The 18,572-nt window shown below is 34.1% G+C and overlaps 1 protein-coding gene across 16 annotated transcripts; it reads right to left on the reverse strand.

The window, feature by feature from the left end:
- Positions 1-420: 420 nt before the first annotated feature.
- LOC111278797 (mediator of RNA polymerase II transcription subunit 15a-like) lies at positions 421-13,037 on the reverse strand. Of its 16 annotated transcripts, none has more exons than XR_002688793.2 (13): positions 12,971-13,037; positions 12,725-12,879; positions 11,479-11,597; positions 10,625-10,736; positions 10,181-10,283; positions 8,273-9,640; positions 6,518-6,588; positions 6,014-6,088; positions 4,374-5,771; positions 3,896-4,240; positions 2,148-2,348; positions 1,915-2,067; positions 421-1,067 (listed from the first exon to the last, which is right to left on the reverse strand). XR_002688793.2 is itself a non-coding variant. In XM_089764610.1 (13 exons), exons 6-13 carry the CDS (start codon positions 9,627-9,629, stop codon positions 860-862), a joined length of 3,741 nt encoding a protein of 1,246 aa, XP_089620736.1. In that variant the 5' UTR covers positions 9,630-9,632; positions 10,181-10,283; positions 10,625-10,736; positions 11,479-11,597; positions 12,725-12,879; positions 12,971-13,037; the 3' UTR covers positions 421-859. The 16 variants fall into 16 exon arrangements, 14 of the variants coding, with proteins under 14 accessions (XP_089620736.1, XP_089620732.1, XP_089620728.1 ...); XM_089764610.1 differs by having other exon boundaries at positions 1,979-2,067; positions 4,377-5,771; positions 8,273-9,632; XM_089764606.1 differs by having other exon boundaries at positions 1,979-2,067; positions 8,273-9,632.
- Positions 13,038-18,572: the final 5,535 nt, after the last annotated feature.

Here is an 18,572-nt window from a genome sequence, read left to right on the forward strand (position 1 = left end):
ATTTTTGGTTGAAAAAGAAATGAATTACAATTGAATATTTTACAATTTAATTTTAATTATTATAATACTCGTGCGAGTATACACATATATATAATAAATTTAAATTCAACGGGCACTTTTGTAATTATATAAAATTTGTTGCCGGGGTTAAGTATCAGAAGGATTGCTTATTTTCTAAATTAATGAATTTGTGACGGCTTGGATGGAATTTACCCTCTTTTTTTTCAATATACTAACGTGAAGTTCTCACATATGTATGTGTTTTTTTTTTTTTTTTTTTTCTTTGTACAATTGTCACAGAGAAGACAAAATACAAACTCAAAATTGAGTTAGAGTGCTATGGATTCAATGAAACTCCTGGCAAGGATTATCTGCATTATTTGCTTTATTAGCCAAATAGAACAAATCTTGTACAGATAATTATCATAAATTTAAGTTCTGCATTTACCACGACTGACATGACAAAATTTGTACCCAGCATTCAAAGAAACTTACAGACCGATTAGGGGAGAGCAGGGAAGACATAAAAGCTGTTACAAACGTACATATAACAAATGCAGCATGGTTATAAATAGAATTGATGGCATGCTTAATTTTTATATTACGCTGCATGTTTTGACCCATAACAAGCAACAATATTTACCTAATGACACCAGTTATGAACTAACCTCGGAGACTGGGAGTTTTCTCAAGTTGACAAACATCACCAGAGGCTGCTTCCTTGAATGGATTTGATTGTCAAGACATGCATCCAAAAACTGATTATTCATTCCTCAAGATAGCAGCTGTGGCAAATTCTTGTCATCAATTATCAAAACAGCTCCAGTTTATGCTTTTGATTGAGTCTCTGCAAAGATGGCTATGCAGCACTCAAGCACTTCTCCCAAGTCCCATATTTTGAGCTAAAGCTGCCTCCACCACTCTGTTGTGCATGCTCAGAAATAACAGCTCGGGCACAAACATCCCAAGTCCTGGCTATCTCACCAAGTGACATAGGCTGAGAAAGGGTTCGCAGTGATATACTAAATCTTGACTTTGCTTTCACTGAAAGGTCTTCATACTCCTTACTGCGAAACAGAATATGAGACAAAATTAATTTTCAAGCGAAAATATCAATATTAGACGTTTAGACTCAAACCAACTTGCTCTTAACCAGCATAACCCTAAGCCAAATGCTCATAACTACTAACAAATTCTACTAGAACACCAAAAAACCTAAAATTTAGTTTAAGTCATATATAATTAACAAGTACCATTGAAATCAAAGTTACTGCACTGACTAACCAGTCAAAATGACTCACTCAGCAATTAAATCAATTAACAGATTTAGGTAAAGACAACAAGAAACTGAAACTTAATGTGAAAGAAGTTAGTTGAAGGATTAAACTAATCACTCAAGAAAATAATATGAATATCATTATTAAACTTCTCGAATATCAATAATCAAAGATTCAAAATGACAATCTCCAAAATAATCAAAATACCAATATCTCAATAACTCACAAATCCAAGCCCACTCAAAATTAAAACATAGGTATTTATAACTAAATCCTAAACCCTTGTAGAAATATAATATACCAAATATAACCCATAAGCCCTAACACTAGGAAAATAAGTGAAAACATAATTAATAGTACAATAAAATAACCTAAATATATATAAAAGCTACAATTAAACCCATAAGCTATAATAAAGAAACAAAGTACTAAATAGTTTTAATCCTTCAACTAGCTTCTTTCCATCCTCCGTCAATATCAGGTCCATGACAATGGTTCAAACCTGAAAGATTATTGCTTCGCCTTTTACTTTTGGAATTGTATTCAAATGAAAATTTTAAGATGGCAAAAAGTGATACAAAACCAAGACACATGATAATTTGCCAAAATGAAATCAAGCAGTTTGTAAACAGAATACCTATTTAAAGAAGAGTTAGGAGAGAAATGGGTGGGCCTGGAATACAAACGCAGTGTTTCCTCACCTGACTTCAACTGGAAACTTGTCTAATAGGATTGGTGAACAATTTGGATAATTTGTTGGGACTAGCAAATGCAAGGGCTGAATCGGTGACTGCATAGCAACAAAGCACGGATAATGCAGAGAAAAACATAATACTTCAGGTTATTTCTTTACAAGATCTGAAAGCTTACCATCTGTGCTGACATGTACTGTGATTTCAAGTTTGAATTGAGAGCCACAGCGCTGAAAGAGCACTTGACAATGGTGCCTTCACCCCCTGCAGCAGTTGCTGCTGCTGCACCTGGATCAACATCTTCATCACTGATCTCAACCACTGTGTCTATTAGTCGTCGGTTTATTTCCCTTATTTCTTCCAAAAGAGCATGATTAGCCTGCCATAGGTCCCATGTAATTTTGTAAATTTAATTACATAAAGCAAACTGCATGATACTATCTTTGACAATACCAAATTATAAATAAATATTTTCATGCCAGCATCAGATGGCCTCTATTTATTGCTATGCAGAAATCAGAATATGAAAAATCAAAATGATATGGTTCTCTTTGACACAAAGCCATGGAACATCATAAAGTCAAATGACAGTTAGAGAAAAATATATTGCCTACACTCCACCTAACAATATAACTGCAGATATTTAGTGGATGTTGGATAAAAACCAAAGCTCAATCACTTCAGATTTCATATAAAGCAAGGAGGTCAAATTGGTGGACCTTGCAATTTAACTGATAAGTTACAAGAGAAACTAATATTTTCATTCCATGCTCCCCTGACTGAATTCTGAAGCTTCTTCACTATGCTTGTAAGAATTCCAAGAAAGGAAGGATCCTACTGTTAAGGGGACACCTAGCCCGTAGTCAGTAATTTTGTCACTATCATTGAAACAAAATGGATGCAGGAGAAAACCTAAGAACCCTATGATTCCAAACATGAATTAATAATGATGCCTATACTGAAAGGTCCAAAAATTTTACTTCACCAATGTTTATGTTGCATTTTATCTATAACTATACCACATGCTTAAATGTACCTAAGTAAAGACAACAACGACTAATGCCAAATATTGGAGTTCATATGCACAATTTTATTTTGATACTAACTTTTGTTAAAGCCCTTATAAAAATCAGTACATTGTTTCCTTCCAGCTTCAATAAGCAATCTCCTTAAACTTCAACTATGTTCAATTTGAACAAACTCATTACTTTAAGGACATAATCAATGCTTTTGCTGCTCAAGTTCTGCATTTGCACTATTTCTTGAGTTACTCATACGAGTCAATAATGGTTTCCTCAAGATTTTATCTCTCAAGATTAGATACAGTTGTGACTCCCAAATGTAATGAAGGATAAGCAACACTACACATATCGAATAAAAGTTGTCTACATTGGCAGGTATGACATTATAAGAACTGCAAATGTAATGGAGCACACACCAGTCAACCAGCATGAAACTTATAAGTACTCAAGGAAAACAGTCTCAGGAAAACAAGAATATCTCCGATTAAACAATTGGTAACCAGTGAAATGAGCCACTAAGGTAAATAAATGATGGATGTGATTCAGAACTTTGCAAAAGAATCCTATGTCAGGAACGACAAAGTTCAACAACTGCTTTCATTCCAAATTGAGTGCTTGCATTTTTATTTTTTTTTTTGCCAATAGTGTTTGCTGTTGACTGCACAAAGTTGAACAAAATTCTTTAACATTAGTGAAATTAAAATTTTTAAGATTTTTACCACACCGGTGTTTAACGGCTTCAAATGCAACATTTTAAAACATCCCAAAATGGAAAGATGGACATTTAATTTGGCACAGAGGCGGTTCATAGTAATTCAGCCATATATCACCAAATGCTGGAACAGGCTTCTAACAAAACAGAGCTGACAGTTTAGAAAAATGTACCATGAGCAAAGAATAATACCTCAATTCTTGGCCTCTTAACATTAGATGTTGCAGTTGACTCCAAGTCACATGTCTCTGAACCAGTTAATTGTTTGAAACTATCATTTACACTGCCTGCAGATGATACAACATTTAGAGGCATGGCACTAGTGTAGCGCCTCATTTTCTTTGTCCCACTCATTCCATCTTGAGTGATGAAATTTCTTGCTTGCAGACGACACTTTGTCATGGCAACCAGATCCTCACCAACAGCAGCTCTAGACCCATTACCAGGAGCTGACCCTGCTATCCTGTCAGTCATGCTGACAACTGAGCCAATGTCACTTACAGATGCACTCAATGCTATAGGTGACATGGATTTAACCTGAAATATACCACATCAAAAATAAAATAAATAAAATATATTTTTATAAGGAGAAAGAACTTCTAAAGCTTTCTCACAAAGGAACAAAATTAAGCACAAAAGAGAGAAGTATAAAAAATTGGGCTTCACTAACTGCCTTCATTAAACGTTCAAGAGGCTGCTCTGTGATGTTTGACTTGCTAGAAACTGTTGTCAAAGCATTAGCATGACTACCATCTGCACCAGTGAACTCTGCTAGCAGAGGGGAGGCTGATATCCCAGGAGTGCCAATTGCAAGCGACTGGGAGCCTGCTTGAACACCAGTTCCTTGCTGATGTCCAACATTTGCAGCATTTGAGAGAGTGAAAGTGCCTGGAACAGGTTTTTCAGATTCCCCAGGCATAGGTGATGGAGCCAAGGGAGGTGAAGGTGAAGGAACAACAAAAGGAGAGTTTGCAGATTGCAAAGGGGTTCCAGTTTTTGACATAGATGCTAGCAGGCTTTGCTGATCAACCTGTGGGGAAGAGAGTTGAGGCATCTGAGGAGATGCAGCCTGAAGGAGCTGAGGTGAAGAAATAGGAAATTGAGCACCTGGTTTCAACTGTTGATGGGTACAAGGTTGACGTTGACCTGCTGTGAGATGTTGTTGAAAGACCCCTGGCTTAACACCCATTCCCTGCCTCATATCATTTACATCATTCATCTGATGCAGCTGTGACATCTGGTGTGTCTGCAATTGTGTGGGTAGCTGTTGCTTTGCTTGCTGTTGCGGCTGCTGCTGCTGATGTTGTTGCGGTTGTTGCTGTTGTTGTTGCAGTAACAGCTGCTTCTGCTGCATATATTGGTGCTGCATCTGGTGCTGTTGAATCTGTTTGTTCTTTTGTGACTGAAGCATTTGCTGCTCCTGTTGTTTCAGATGCTGGTGCTGAAGCATGTTGGAATTTGACTGAAGAGGATTCATGTTTTGCTGCAGAACACTTAACCCACTTTGTGATGACAAACTGTTCATATTTGCCTGTTGGGAGGTACTAACAGGATTCGGTTGTAAAGATCCTGGAGCAACCTGCGGCATTGAGCCTAGGGCATTACCTTGTGCTGAATCCAAATTGGAACCAGGCTGCAGCGAATTTAACATGGTCTGCTGTGCTGTTGAAACCCCAGGTAAAGAAGACAAAGAATTATGCTGCAAACTTGTCATGTTGTTCAACTGCAATGTTGGCACAGAACCTTGTAAATTTATGGAATGCAACTGAGGGTTCATTTGATTATCATGAGGCTGTGTCTGATTAATTTGAGGTTGTGGCTGCTGCATGGAATGCATATGAGGTGGAGGAAGCTGTCCTTGATGCAGCAGTGAGACAGGCTTCCTTGGCCTATTGATATTTATAAAATATATTATGAGCTTCTCATAGGAACTCAACTTATCCTTGACAAGGGGTGAGATACTGGCTTTGGAAACTGATAAGAAGGTTAAAATTTGCTCCAACTTGGTTTTAAAATTTCTCAACTTGCCAAGCTGCTCTGACTTTGGTTGCTGTGGAAGAGAATCATGCTGTAAAAAAGAACGCATAGAATCATATTAACAGACACAAGTAAAATTGCAAACCACTACAACCAAGATAAGCTTAAATGCAACCACTAAACAGTGTATCCAGGAGTGGTATTCAAGTAGCGACCCAAAAGCAGGATGTGAGTATGGTGCAGATACAGGACAGCAGAGAAAATTAAAGATGCGTTCTACCACTTTGGAAGTGGAGAATAAATGAAGAAGATTATGTAAAAGGATTAACCTACCTGCTGCAACTTGGCATCAATTTTATGGTGCATCTCATTTAATTCAGTGAAGTATGTCTCTTTCATGGTCTTGATCTGCAACATAAAACCACAAAGGCAGAATGGTTAACCAACAATTAGAAAGATTTTTCCATTTTCAGACTAACAGGGAATGATTTTAGTTAAATGTATCAACAAATGATGATTAATTTGAAGTCAGGAATGCAAGATATCCTTGGTCTATTTGACAGTTTTCTTCCTCACCAATTATAATAGATCTTGAGTAGAGCACTTCAGGAATTAAATAAGCTTCATTTTCTTTCTTCTAAAACAAATAAGTCATTCAAAAATGCCTGAATGTCTTTTTAGTTCCTAATTCTTCTGTTTTATAGTTCCAGTAAGATGAGCATCCCAATATGCTTTAATAGTCTTTCTGAAAACCACTTTCTTACACCTTAAAACCTTCTTGAAACCAAGTTGTAATGTAATACCATCTACAGGAGAATATGTCAAGATAGTTTTTACCTTCTGATAGACCTCTTCTTGCCAATCACCCCCATTTGCATGTCCTGTTTGAGCTGTAGAATCTAACGACGCTAACAAAAATATAAACATTGCACACATAAGAAAAGTGGAAATTTCTGGAGGAGAAGAATAAGGAAAACATAATTTAAATGAAAAGAAATCATTCCATAAACATAAAGATAGATGATACTGCTGCAAATATGTAAAAGAACATTGAAACAGATGATTTGTGGAAGAAGGGTATATTTTGAGCAGAAAACAACCAACTCTCACAGCAAAATAAAGTATACATAGCATAGATGGGAGATGAACAGGGATCATAATGCAACCAATGACCAAATACCTATGTCATAAAATTCCATCAGACCTACCATGGGATACAACCGAAAAAAGAGTTGGAAGAAACTATGTGTAAACATTTTGCACATGGACATATGAAAAGATTTTATTGCTAACTTGAACTTTTTTTACCACATGGCACACATTAATATAAAAAAACTATTTTTAATAAAAATACACTAATAATTGTTTTTTAGAATATAAAATTCTTAATTATTATTGAATTAAAATGTAATATGAGATTTTTTGACTGACATGTGTGCCAAAAACTAATCCACCTCAACATACCAGGTAATAACTAAAATTCCATGTTATCCAAATTGAAAGCAAAATCTTAATATTATTATCAATTGTCCTTATATTTACTCTTAAGTACAAGGACTAAATTCGATAAAATTGGGTTGAGGGACTAAAACAGTATGATTGAGACGGTAGAGGGGCCAAATTCAGACTTTAGCCATCAAAGTAAAGCATTAAAAAAATCTATGGAACAACTTAAACTAAAGAAATATAGGGTTCATATAGTTAAATCTACAACAAAAATCTAAGTCTCAACAAAATCCATGAGACTCAATCAAAAAACCATTAAAACAATTTTCGGTTTGGAGACCCTCTTTAACATTTATGCATGCAAGAACCTCCTCGCTTTTGCCCACTTGCTTATCTAGTCATTCATTATACATCCTTCATCCAAGCAAAACTCCTCTAACATTTGCAAGCATGTTTACCAACTAGTTTGATGCAAACAAAGTAACTAGCTGTTTTTTTAAAGCAGAACTTGAGTCTCCTAATCACAAGTTCATGTTAAACAGGACCACTTGTTTCCTTTGCACAAAAAACACAGTTTATTCCTCCCTGAAGAATGTTTTATAGCCAACATGAAAGCTCATAGAATAAAAGAAAATGAATTATTTGTTGATAAAGTGATAGATTAAATCCAGCAGTTGCTTCGTGGTTTGACAAAACCATTGGGCAATAACTGCAACAAAGGTTAAAAGTAACATAATAGCAGTGGAGACCTAGCAGTGACACCGGTGACAATGTTTCTGGTGGCACCAAAGGCCAGGCAGTGCCATGTAGCATCGGTTTGTTAGCTAACAACTAATCACCCAGACAAGATGTGAGGTTCTGATATGTGCCTTTGATGGGGTAGCATAGCATAAATTTAAGATATTCTCTTAATCTCTCACCTTAGAATGAAAATTACTTTCTGCAGTAGAAATGCAACACAAAACTAGCATCAACTAAGAATGTTGTATTGTAGGCATAAAAGAGAAAATAAAAATTTCAGGGCTTCAAGGTTGAAATGTACTAGTATCAGAGGCAAAAACTGTCCACATTAGTTAAAGAACACAAGATCAGAAAGCAACAAAGAAAAAAACAAGTGTAGGCAACTGCGTAGATTCAAAAACATACTCGATGATGTCTCCAGAACAGCTCTCTGTGATTGATACAACTGCTTTTGCTGATCTATTAAAGTTTGTGATTGAAGTAAGGAACTTGTTGCTTGACCTGATGCTTGAAGCCTCTGCTGCATATTTTGTCGTAATTGATTGGGCTGTTGTTGCAAACCCAACTGTTGCTGCAATTGTGTAGACTGTGATTGCATCTGCGACATCAGTTGCTGCTGGTGCTGCTGCTGTGGTTGCTGAGACATCTGTCCTTGAGTCGGTAACAAATTAGGTGCACTCTCCTGTGTTTGTTGGAGTGGATGCTTTGGCAGGGGTAGCATGTGTAAAGATTGCTGATTAGTTGGCATGCTTGAGTTACCCAACTGGGTTCCAATCAATTGCTGCTGCTGCTGTTGCTGTAATCCTGAAATATTACTCTGAGGACCCAACTGTTGCTGATGTATATTTGAAAGATTGTTTTGTTGAGCCATTAACTGCTGCTGCTGTTGTTGCTGCAGGTTTGACAGATTACTAGACTGGCCTAGCAATCTCTGCTGCTGAATGTCCCCAATGCTGTTTTGCTGTCCAATTAACTGATTCTGCTGTATATTTGCAGCATTTGTCTGTTGTCCCATTATGTATGGCTGCTGCTGCTGAGGCATCATTGATTGCTGTGTCATTGGTGTTTGTTGTTGATGAATACCACTACTGGCAGCCTGTTGTGGCTGTTGCTGCTGTCTAAGGACTGACTGTTGATGCTGCTGAAGCTGCTGCATAGAAGATTGCTGACTCTGTTGAAGACCAGGAAGAGTAGTTGATGACAGGGAAGATGGCTGCATGATAGATGATGTTTGCATACCAGATTGCTGGGAAGATTGCAGCTGAGCAGCTGGTAACAGGTTTTTCTGCTGTTGTTGCTGCATGTGAGGCTGCATAAGTGAGGGTTGGAGACTTCCCTGTTGAATCTTTTGCTTCATAAGTTGATGATGGTACAGATGCTGCTGCTGTTGCTGTTGTTGTTGCTGCTGCTGCTGCTGCTGTTGTTGTTGTTGTTGCTGTTGCGGAAGCACTTGTTGCCTTCCTTGCATTTGCCTCTGCTGATTAGCAAAAATATTGGAAGGCACCCCTTGCCCCAGGGAGTTCTGTGAAATTCCAGACATGCTCTGCATGTTGGAATTCTGGCCAACAACATTAGGAATAGGATTCTGTGTAAGACTAGAGACAGAAGGCATTCCAGCTTGAAAACCAGCAGAACTTTGAACTCCAGCAGATGCCATGTTAGTTGGAACATTCTGTGGTAACAGTTGCTGACGTGCTTGAGACTGATTACTTTGTAATGGGATAGGAACTGATGGTCCTTGACTGTGTACTTGGTTCTGCATACCCTGAGAACCTACCCAACATTTTTATATTAAGAAAGAGAAGTTGGGGAAGAATCCACAAGAACTGAATTGAAGAACATTTAGAACAAGATAAACAACAAAAATAACCAAGTAGTAATTAATTCATTTGAAAAGATAACTAGACTTAAAACATGTGAGGCAATTGAAACATACCATGGGAACGAATCAAAAATGATAAATTTATTCCTAGGATATGCAGTGGTGTATGCCATGCTAAAAGACTTCAACTATGGAAACAGCAAATATGGCTTTCTATTTGGATGCTCATCAAATCTATCAGTTAAAACACCTCTGCCCACCAAAACAAAACTTACCCTACCTGGTTAAAGTATTACAACTGCTACACTACAACAAGGGGGCAAAAAGAATAAAATATAGGAAATTTTCATTCGAATGGATGCTGAAAGCAAATGAGCATACATTTTGTAAATTAAAACAGCTCTGCATGGAAAAGAACAGAAAGGACATATAAATGGAAACTATCCTACTTCTACAGTACATCAAAGTAAAATGCTGTTTCCTACTATTACCTGGATCAGGGGGTTTGCTGTTATTCCCAGTATTGGGTATAGTATTCTGAGACTTGGTCTCCATCGTAAGCATCTTCAATGATATTCTCCTTAGATAATCAGGCTGAATATGGAAATCCATAACACCTTTAGATTAAACAAGTTTTACTTTATTATTCAAATATAAGAACATTCTCAAATATGTTATATGTCCCATGCTTAATATCGAGTTAACATTTAGCATCTTTGTTTTTTACTCTCTCCTCTCTCTTTCCTCCCTAGGTTTCTTTCCTATGGACTTCCAACATAAGTAATAAGGTAAGGAGTTTGGTGTATGCATGCCTATGCATATGAATAGGAAAAAAAGAAACATGCAGATGCATTCACACAATGCAAACAGACAAAATATTGGCAAACAACAATGCATTCAAGCACATTAAAGAATGCCAGCAAATCTATGATTACCTGGCCGGTTGCTGCCGTAAAAATCTTTTCCTCGAACCTTACTGCAATTTTCCTGAGTTCATCTAAACCATCTTGGCCAGAAAATGGAAGATGCCTCTTCAACGTATCCATTCTATGTGTGCAAGCCATTGCATCAGTTATTATAACACAAACTAAGAAATTTTTTTGTAAATGTATATAAGAATCTTCAAGTGGTAATTAAATAAATGCTAACAACACAAGCACCAAAAAATTTTCCCCTTTAACTTGTCAGGACTGTCTACATTTAAATATCCCAAAGTCACAGCACTGGAATTTAACAAAAGTTCTCCCAACAAAAACAAAGCATTCATGGCCTTCATATATCAGCTACATTCAAATGATCACATACCATAATTTCCATTGTTCAGAGAATGTTGTATAAAAGCAAGGCCACTACTGTCAGTTACAGTAATAAGTTATTTAATGAGTGGGCATAATTCAGTTAGAACAAAAGAGAACCACCAATTCATATACAGTACCACTTGAATGGGGTAACAAGTGCCATGAAGCCAAAGATCCAAAATGAAAATGCATCTTTATTTAATCACATAAATTCATTAAATGATGATGATAAGTATGCCACGTAAAGTTGGACCTAATAGCTTAGCCATTTGACTCTAGATAAGTGGCAAATGTATAATGCCCAAACTCTGGGTAAGAGCGTGCTTTGGTTCTCAAGCCATGTATTTACAAAACAAAGTAAGCGCTTCAGAATAGGAAATAAGTTGGTTATTAACAATGACTAAGACAATTAAGAACAAGCCACAGAATCTACGGTAAGTTAAGTCATGCAAGTATATTTAACAATTAACAATACCATAAAATTCACTTACATCTTGTTGACAATTCTTTGTCGTGAATCGGGCGGCAACTGGGTTCTCCAATCACCTGTGTCCATGGTGGGCTCTCCACTTGGAGGAGTAGGCCTCCAGTTATTGGTATCCATTAAATCCTGACAACACCAAAATAGAAAAGAACAGTCACAACTCGCAAACACTTCGAAATTAATTTTTTTGTCATAAATTAAAGAAAGTGAAAAAAAAAAAAAAACTAACAATTTTACTCCGGATAAGCAATACGTTTGACAAATTTCTTTTCAATAAATACTTCCCTTCCCCATCTTCAGTTTCTATCTCTTGATAAGAAACTCAGTGTAAAACACATAGTTGTTAAACTTTGTCTTTTTTTTTTTTTTTTTGTTATAGATACCACATAGCATAATTTTATACATAAAAGCAGGATCTTATTTTATGTAATGTTGTAACATAATTTGACAGTATACATCTTTGGCCGCGACATTTTTAGCTCTTACAAAACAAAAGTACATTTTACTAGACACAGACACACAGTCACAGACACCCTGCAACCCTGATTGAAGTTGAACTTAATCTTTCACTATGTAAGTCACAATTTTACACTTGGATGTCAATTTGGTTGATTTAATACTAATACTACGTAAACTTTCTTTGCAGGCTGTTTAAGATTCGTTTTTTCTTTCATACTAGGCCATTGAAGGAGGACCGTAACTCATTAAAAAACACCACTAGACCAGCACATCACTGCCAAGCTATGCTCATATTCAACCAATTGCTATTTGAGTAAAGGACTTAATTGTTAGCAAGCTGCTGAGAATGCTACCTGGACTCATGGCTGTGAAAAAGTTGAGCCCCTTAACCAAAAGCAACTGGAATTGAAATATTTTTGGATGACCCATTTTTTTACATTTTCCCAATGAAATCAACTCTTAAATGGAACTTTGTCATAAATTATTCAATGAAAAAAAAAAAGAAAAAAAGATTTAGAAATATGAGCAAAAGCCACAATATAAGCCATTTTTTAATAGAAATAATTTGATCTTGGGGGTTGCTTTCTTTATTGGGTATCCAAATATTCTATCAAGATTGCTAATTTTTTCACATCAAAAATAAAAAATAAAAAATAAAAAAATCCACCAAGTTAATTGCGTGGTAATAATAAAAAAAAAATTATAGTTAAAAATCAAAAACATGTTCCCAGGTAAAATTTTGGAGGAAAGTAAGGTAACAGAATCCTTAAACCTAGAAAAGTTAAAATTTTTACCTCAGACTTCCAATTCGAAAACGGAGTTCCGCGAATTCCTCAAGGATTTTTTTTTTTTCAAATACCAAATCCACCGATTGAATTAAACAACGCCGCAGGATTTTTTTTTTTTTTAATTGGAATAATTCCCAATTCTCACCTATCAATAAATATAACTACAAGAAAATAAAATCAGGAAAATGAGCTGAGATTTATTTGTTTGCTTGAAAAGAAAGCTAAAGAACACGAAGGGAAAAAGAAGACTACCAGATAAAAGAAACGTCAGGCTTGCACCGAATTGAATAGAAAAAGACTTTTCTTCATAGAGAACCCTGTTATGTATATGTATACTTATACGTATATATAAATTGTCAGCGTTTTTTATTTTAGGTTTCATAATTAACAGCACGAAATACGTCATTAGCTGCCTTAAATATTATTTTTGTCTATAACTTTTAAAAAATTTTATATTATTTTTCAATCCTCAAAATATGTATAATTTTCGTTGTGTGACTACAGGGACATGATTTATTAAAGATATTTTTTATTTGAATTTTTTTTATTTTTTAAAGGTCTATTCCAATAGATACCTTTTTCACATAAATAAAAATTAAAAAATAATTAAAAAGTGATTGATTTAATTTATTAAAATTTATCTTTTTTGAAGAAATTTTGAGTTTAAGTCATATCAGTGATCACTTGTTGAAGTCCTCTCAAATGCACGATCTGTAATCACTTACTTAAATTGTCAGGTACGACACATTTTACCTTAACTTAAGAGATTGAATAATTTATCTATTTTTAAATTTCTTTTACCAAAAAAATTAAAAAGATAAAAAAAAGAAAAATATATTAAAAAATAAATCCAAACTATAGAAAATTAAATTTTTTTTCTTTAATTATTTTTTTCTCTTCCTCTCCCACTTTTCCCATTGACAAAGGTTAATAAACGAAGGTTAATAAACGAAGGTTGAATTCGACTTAACAGATGTTAATCAGAGCAATCCAATCATTATTGATTTAGCAAAATAGACAAATCAAGTTTTTAGCTTGATTTCTTCCCCTTTGTCAAATAAATAACAATGCAAGTTGCTTTAACCACAGTCAAATACGATGGTGTTGGCTAATTCAAATCTAATTTTGATTAGTGTCGATTAGTCTTTGTTGATAATGATAGAAGAAGGATATAAGAAAAAAAAGATTTTTTTTTCAAAAAAGCTTTTTTTTAATATGTTAGGAGTTTGCTGACATGTGATGTCAATTGATATTTAATATTAAAATAAGGATTTCAAAGATAAAAAAGATACATATTGAGACAATTGGGATTAATATAAAATTTTTTAGGTTGCATACCAAAATGATATTTAACCTAAAATTTAAGGATCATTCTTGTTATTTACTTATTTGTAATGTCAATACTTTTTTTTAATTAAAATTAATGACAATTTCAAAAAAAAATCCCTACTTTTTAATTTTTTTATCAATTTTTTATTTTATTTTTTTCCTTCTTTACACTTTTGAATTTTTCTCTTTCAAATTTGTACATTATACCTTTTTTTTTTATTAACATGTTTTCCAATCGTGAATATATTTTCTATTGCCATCATATACTTTATATCTACATAGTAACAAACCTAATAGGATTATAAATTCATTCTCAAATTTTTTTTCTAATTTTTCCAAAATTTTAGGATTGTAAAATTTGTTTATTTATTATAATTAATTTGTACAATTGATCGATTAAGTGACAAAGATGACATGTTTTTATACTAGATTTCATTAGGTTATATGCTCACTTTGATCCCTAACATTTGAGAGTTAATCAATTTATTACTTAACTTCAAGACCTAAGTTATTTAAGATCTAATAATTAAGTTCTCCGAATGATGAAATTTGGGATGTATCGTGCATGTGCAGTTAATTTTGTCATGCGGTTATTATACCTATCAAATAATACAATTAATATGACATGTAGGATGCCTATATGTAAATTATCTTTAATGTTGATGAAAATGGGCCAAATTCAAATATTTAAAAATGAATCCTTCAAATTTTATTTTTACATGAAAGTTTCTCTTTTCATCTTTTAAAACAAAATCTTTTATTTAGGAATAAGGTGAAAATATTTAGTATTAAAATGTTTTCTACTTCTCCAATATTTAGACAAAATTTCAAAGAATATCTCTTTAACTGAGATTTTCTTGCTAATTCCTAAAAAAAAAAAAAAATGGCATAAAATCCATTTATAAAGAATAATTATTAAGAAGCCTTCAAATATCTAGGTAGGATTTCAAGAATTATTTTTACTTGAGAATATTAGGTAATGTTTGGCTTCAGTAAATAAAGTCATTTTCTGTTTTCATTTTTTAAAAAAATAAAAAACATGAGTGAAAAAGTATTTGATAATTGAAACTAAAAATAAGTTTTTAGAAAATAAAAATGCAAATAGGTTAAAATATGAAAACAAAAAAAAAGAGATGTTTTTAATTATGAAAACAAAGGATGTACATTACTTTTTTCTTTATATTTTGCAAGTTATTCTATTTGAACACTTTTTAAATATATAAGCCAATTTCCACGCCTTTGCTTTAGAATTCCTTCTGCTCTCTTTCTCTAAACTGAGAAGCTCTACCTTTTCTCTAGAAATCTCCACTGAAAACTTCAATCGGGATAAAAAAATTCATCGATTTCTAAAAACGTTATCACAAAATTCAATAAAAATTTGAAAAACCATAAGTTTTTGGGAAGTTGGCTAAAATGTGATAAAAAAATTCAATCGGTCATCAAAAACTTCATTGAAAAATTCAACCAAACCCAAAAAAATCCAAAAAAATTTTTAGATGATTCTAAGCCCTCTTCAAACCTTCTACAACCCTAAATTCACCCCAAAAACTTGAATTCACCTCTAGAATCCATAAATCAACTTCAAAACCCCAAGATCAAATCCCAGAAACCTCTATTGCCAAAATTTTCCCAAAATTTTCATAATAATTTTCTTTTCATTCTCTTTGTGTTTCTGTGTGTGTTCTTACTCTGTAGAATAGGTCTAATTTATAGGCAACCTAGGATCATTTCAAGAAGTGGATAGAATCAATCCCAAGCTTGATTCCTGGGATTGCATTCTGTCATGATTTTTTATCCATTCAAATAATAGAGGTATGCAGCCCATAAAACATGCATTGTCATCTATCTACAAAGATTCAAAGATTTGATAGTTTTCACTAAGATAACTGATGAAGGGTTACATCTTCTATTTCAATGTGCCTTAAGACCTTGAAGAAGATGACCAACCCATATATGGTCAGAGCAAATGCATTCATTCCCTGATCATCATTTGGATGCTTGATGATGAAATCTCAGAGAACCTCTAATGGAATGCCCTTGTGATCTCTTTTCTCTCAGATGTATGAATCTATGGTCTCTTTCTCCACTCCTAGCATCTAACCTAGCTTCCTACAACATTCTAATTTGTGTTTCTTCATGTTACTCTGTTCAAATATAGTAGATGCACACCTACTAAAGTTGAATACTCTTCAATTATCAGCATTAGATCAACCTCATTAAAGATGAAACACCGATAGGAAGGGTCCTAAAACTGTACCATTACCCTGATAAGTGAGTAGTTAACTTTTACTAATAAGAGATATGCAATACGCCCAAACTTCTTACAAAAAACCCCATGCCTTGAAGGGTCATACCATTCCATGTGTCTAATAGGTTTTTCAAGTCATTGCGTTTAAGAAATATGTGGACTTTTCTTGATAGTGTAAGAGTATGATCAGGTGGCAAACAGTCTCTATCCTTTAGCTGCCTCTTTTCTGATTTCAATCTTACTTTCATGGGAGAATCACATTGGGACAGTATAGATGAGGCACAAATCTGACATTTTGTGAAATCCATGAGGGTTTTTGTTAAAATAGCTTTGGGGAAAGAACACTATGTAATCTGTAAACATGTTCATGAATGTGTGCAAAAAGAAATATAAGAAGATAAAAAACTTAGTTAGTCATTTCAATGAAACATAAAGGAAAATGTAACAATTAAGATAATAACATGACCTAAAATTTTGGATTATCTACAGAAGGTGACAAATAAGGCCCTATCTATGGTTGGGTTTCTAAAGTCAATTATATGTAGTTTGGGCCATTTTTGAAAGGTTTCAAATTATTCCTTACATCATGGTCCATTACAGACTAGTAAGACACCCCAGTCCTCACCCATTATAGGCTTCAAACGAAAAAGATTCAATCTGAGTGAGAGTATTTTGTAAGCCCATATGAAGACATGAAATCTCATGAAGGCATAGATACTTCACTTTCTCCTAAAGGTAGAGTTCGGGTAGAGGGCTTATGTTATACACATGTAAGTGAATGACAGATATAATAAGCATATATTTATCAAACTTTATTTTCACACTCGAAAGTCAATTAGAGAATTCTATCAAAGCACTTGGCCAGAAACGAAGACTTAGATGGAGTGGAAATGTTTGCTACAATGGCTCACAGTCGATCAGGTAAAGTGATTAGCTCTATGGATGAATAGAAAACCAATGTTGTATCAATGTGGATATGAGATAGGGGTTCCACTTTTAGGCTTATGGGGGTAACAAGTTATGCACCATTGATGGTAAAAAGGTAGCATGGAGCTGAACAGTTCACTCCTATAACTTATAAGCTTGACCAATTTGACTGCTTATATGGGGAACCTAAAACTTTTCAAAAGATTGATAACATGATTAAGGCCTGAAAGAAGCCTAAGAGAGTAAACCTAGGGCCGTTCATTAATAGGGTCATTTAGGGATATATAACTTGAAAAAGGAAAAGGGGTTAAGAGATTGTATTTATACCTCAGAATCATCGCATATCGGTGAGCCAATAATCAGACAATAAGCTTTCTGAATTAGAGCATGAATTGAAAAAGGAGAAACTAAAGTAAGAAATTTTGAAGCTGTAAGGAAAAAAAGACTAGTGGCAGAATAAAGCAAAAAAATTAGAGGTCCAAATCTACAGGATTTTTAAAGAGTACAATAAAGCCTAAAAAGTTGTTAGAGAATGAGATAACGTCGTAAAAGAGCTAAAAGAATTACAACAAAAACATAAAAGATTACGCATACAAGTACAAGCTAAGGAAATAAACAACTTAGAGTTGATTAAAAGAGCATGACCAAATAGAAAATGCTTTCATAGAGATTAAGTTGGAAAAACAATGGCTTTAAGACCACATTTTGACCCTGATATCAAAGTTAAGTGAATAAAAAAATTATGTCAGGTTTCTTACAGAAAAGCATAGGGAGTTATCCCATCAAGTGTGGTGCAGTAAAAGAAAAAAGCTAGAAAGATAAAGATACATAGAACACCTCACTGCTCAGATAGGTAAGGCAGTGATCCAAGCAAGTGAGATGGCTGAAAAGGCTAAGACTTTGAGAACTTTGATCACACCAATAGGAAAGCATGGACAAAAACTGTTGAACTTCATTGAGGAGGCTAAAGACCAGTATGAGCAAATTAGGCATTTCTATAAAGGAACAATATTAGGTTTGACATAAAACAAACTTTTGTGAAATAAATGAAAATTTTTTTTGTTCGATCTTTTTTTCAAGGGGCAAATATTTTTCTTTTCTTTTCTGTTTTCTTGCATTCACACCACATTCATTCATGCATTCATTATTATAACATTATCATTGAATCTTTAATTGTGGTACTAAGGTATAAGAATAGTTACTCATCAGTACAATACTCAGGCTCAAGTAAGAATGATGATACAAGATAATGCCAGTCACTTCGAAAGAATAGAAAAAGCCCAAGAAGCATTAGAGAAAAAGTTTAGCCAAATTTTAGAGGCCCTAGAAAGGATGAATAGGGGAAATCAG

The sequence above is a fragment of the Durio zibethinus genome, chromosome 8 (assembly GCF_047325235.1).
Source record: "Durio zibethinus cultivar Kanyao isolate XHJ-2024 chromosome 8, ASM4732523v1, whole genome shotgun sequence".
Taxonomy (NCBI): Eukaryota; Viridiplantae; Streptophyta; class Magnoliopsida; order Malvales; family Malvaceae; genus Durio; species Durio zibethinus.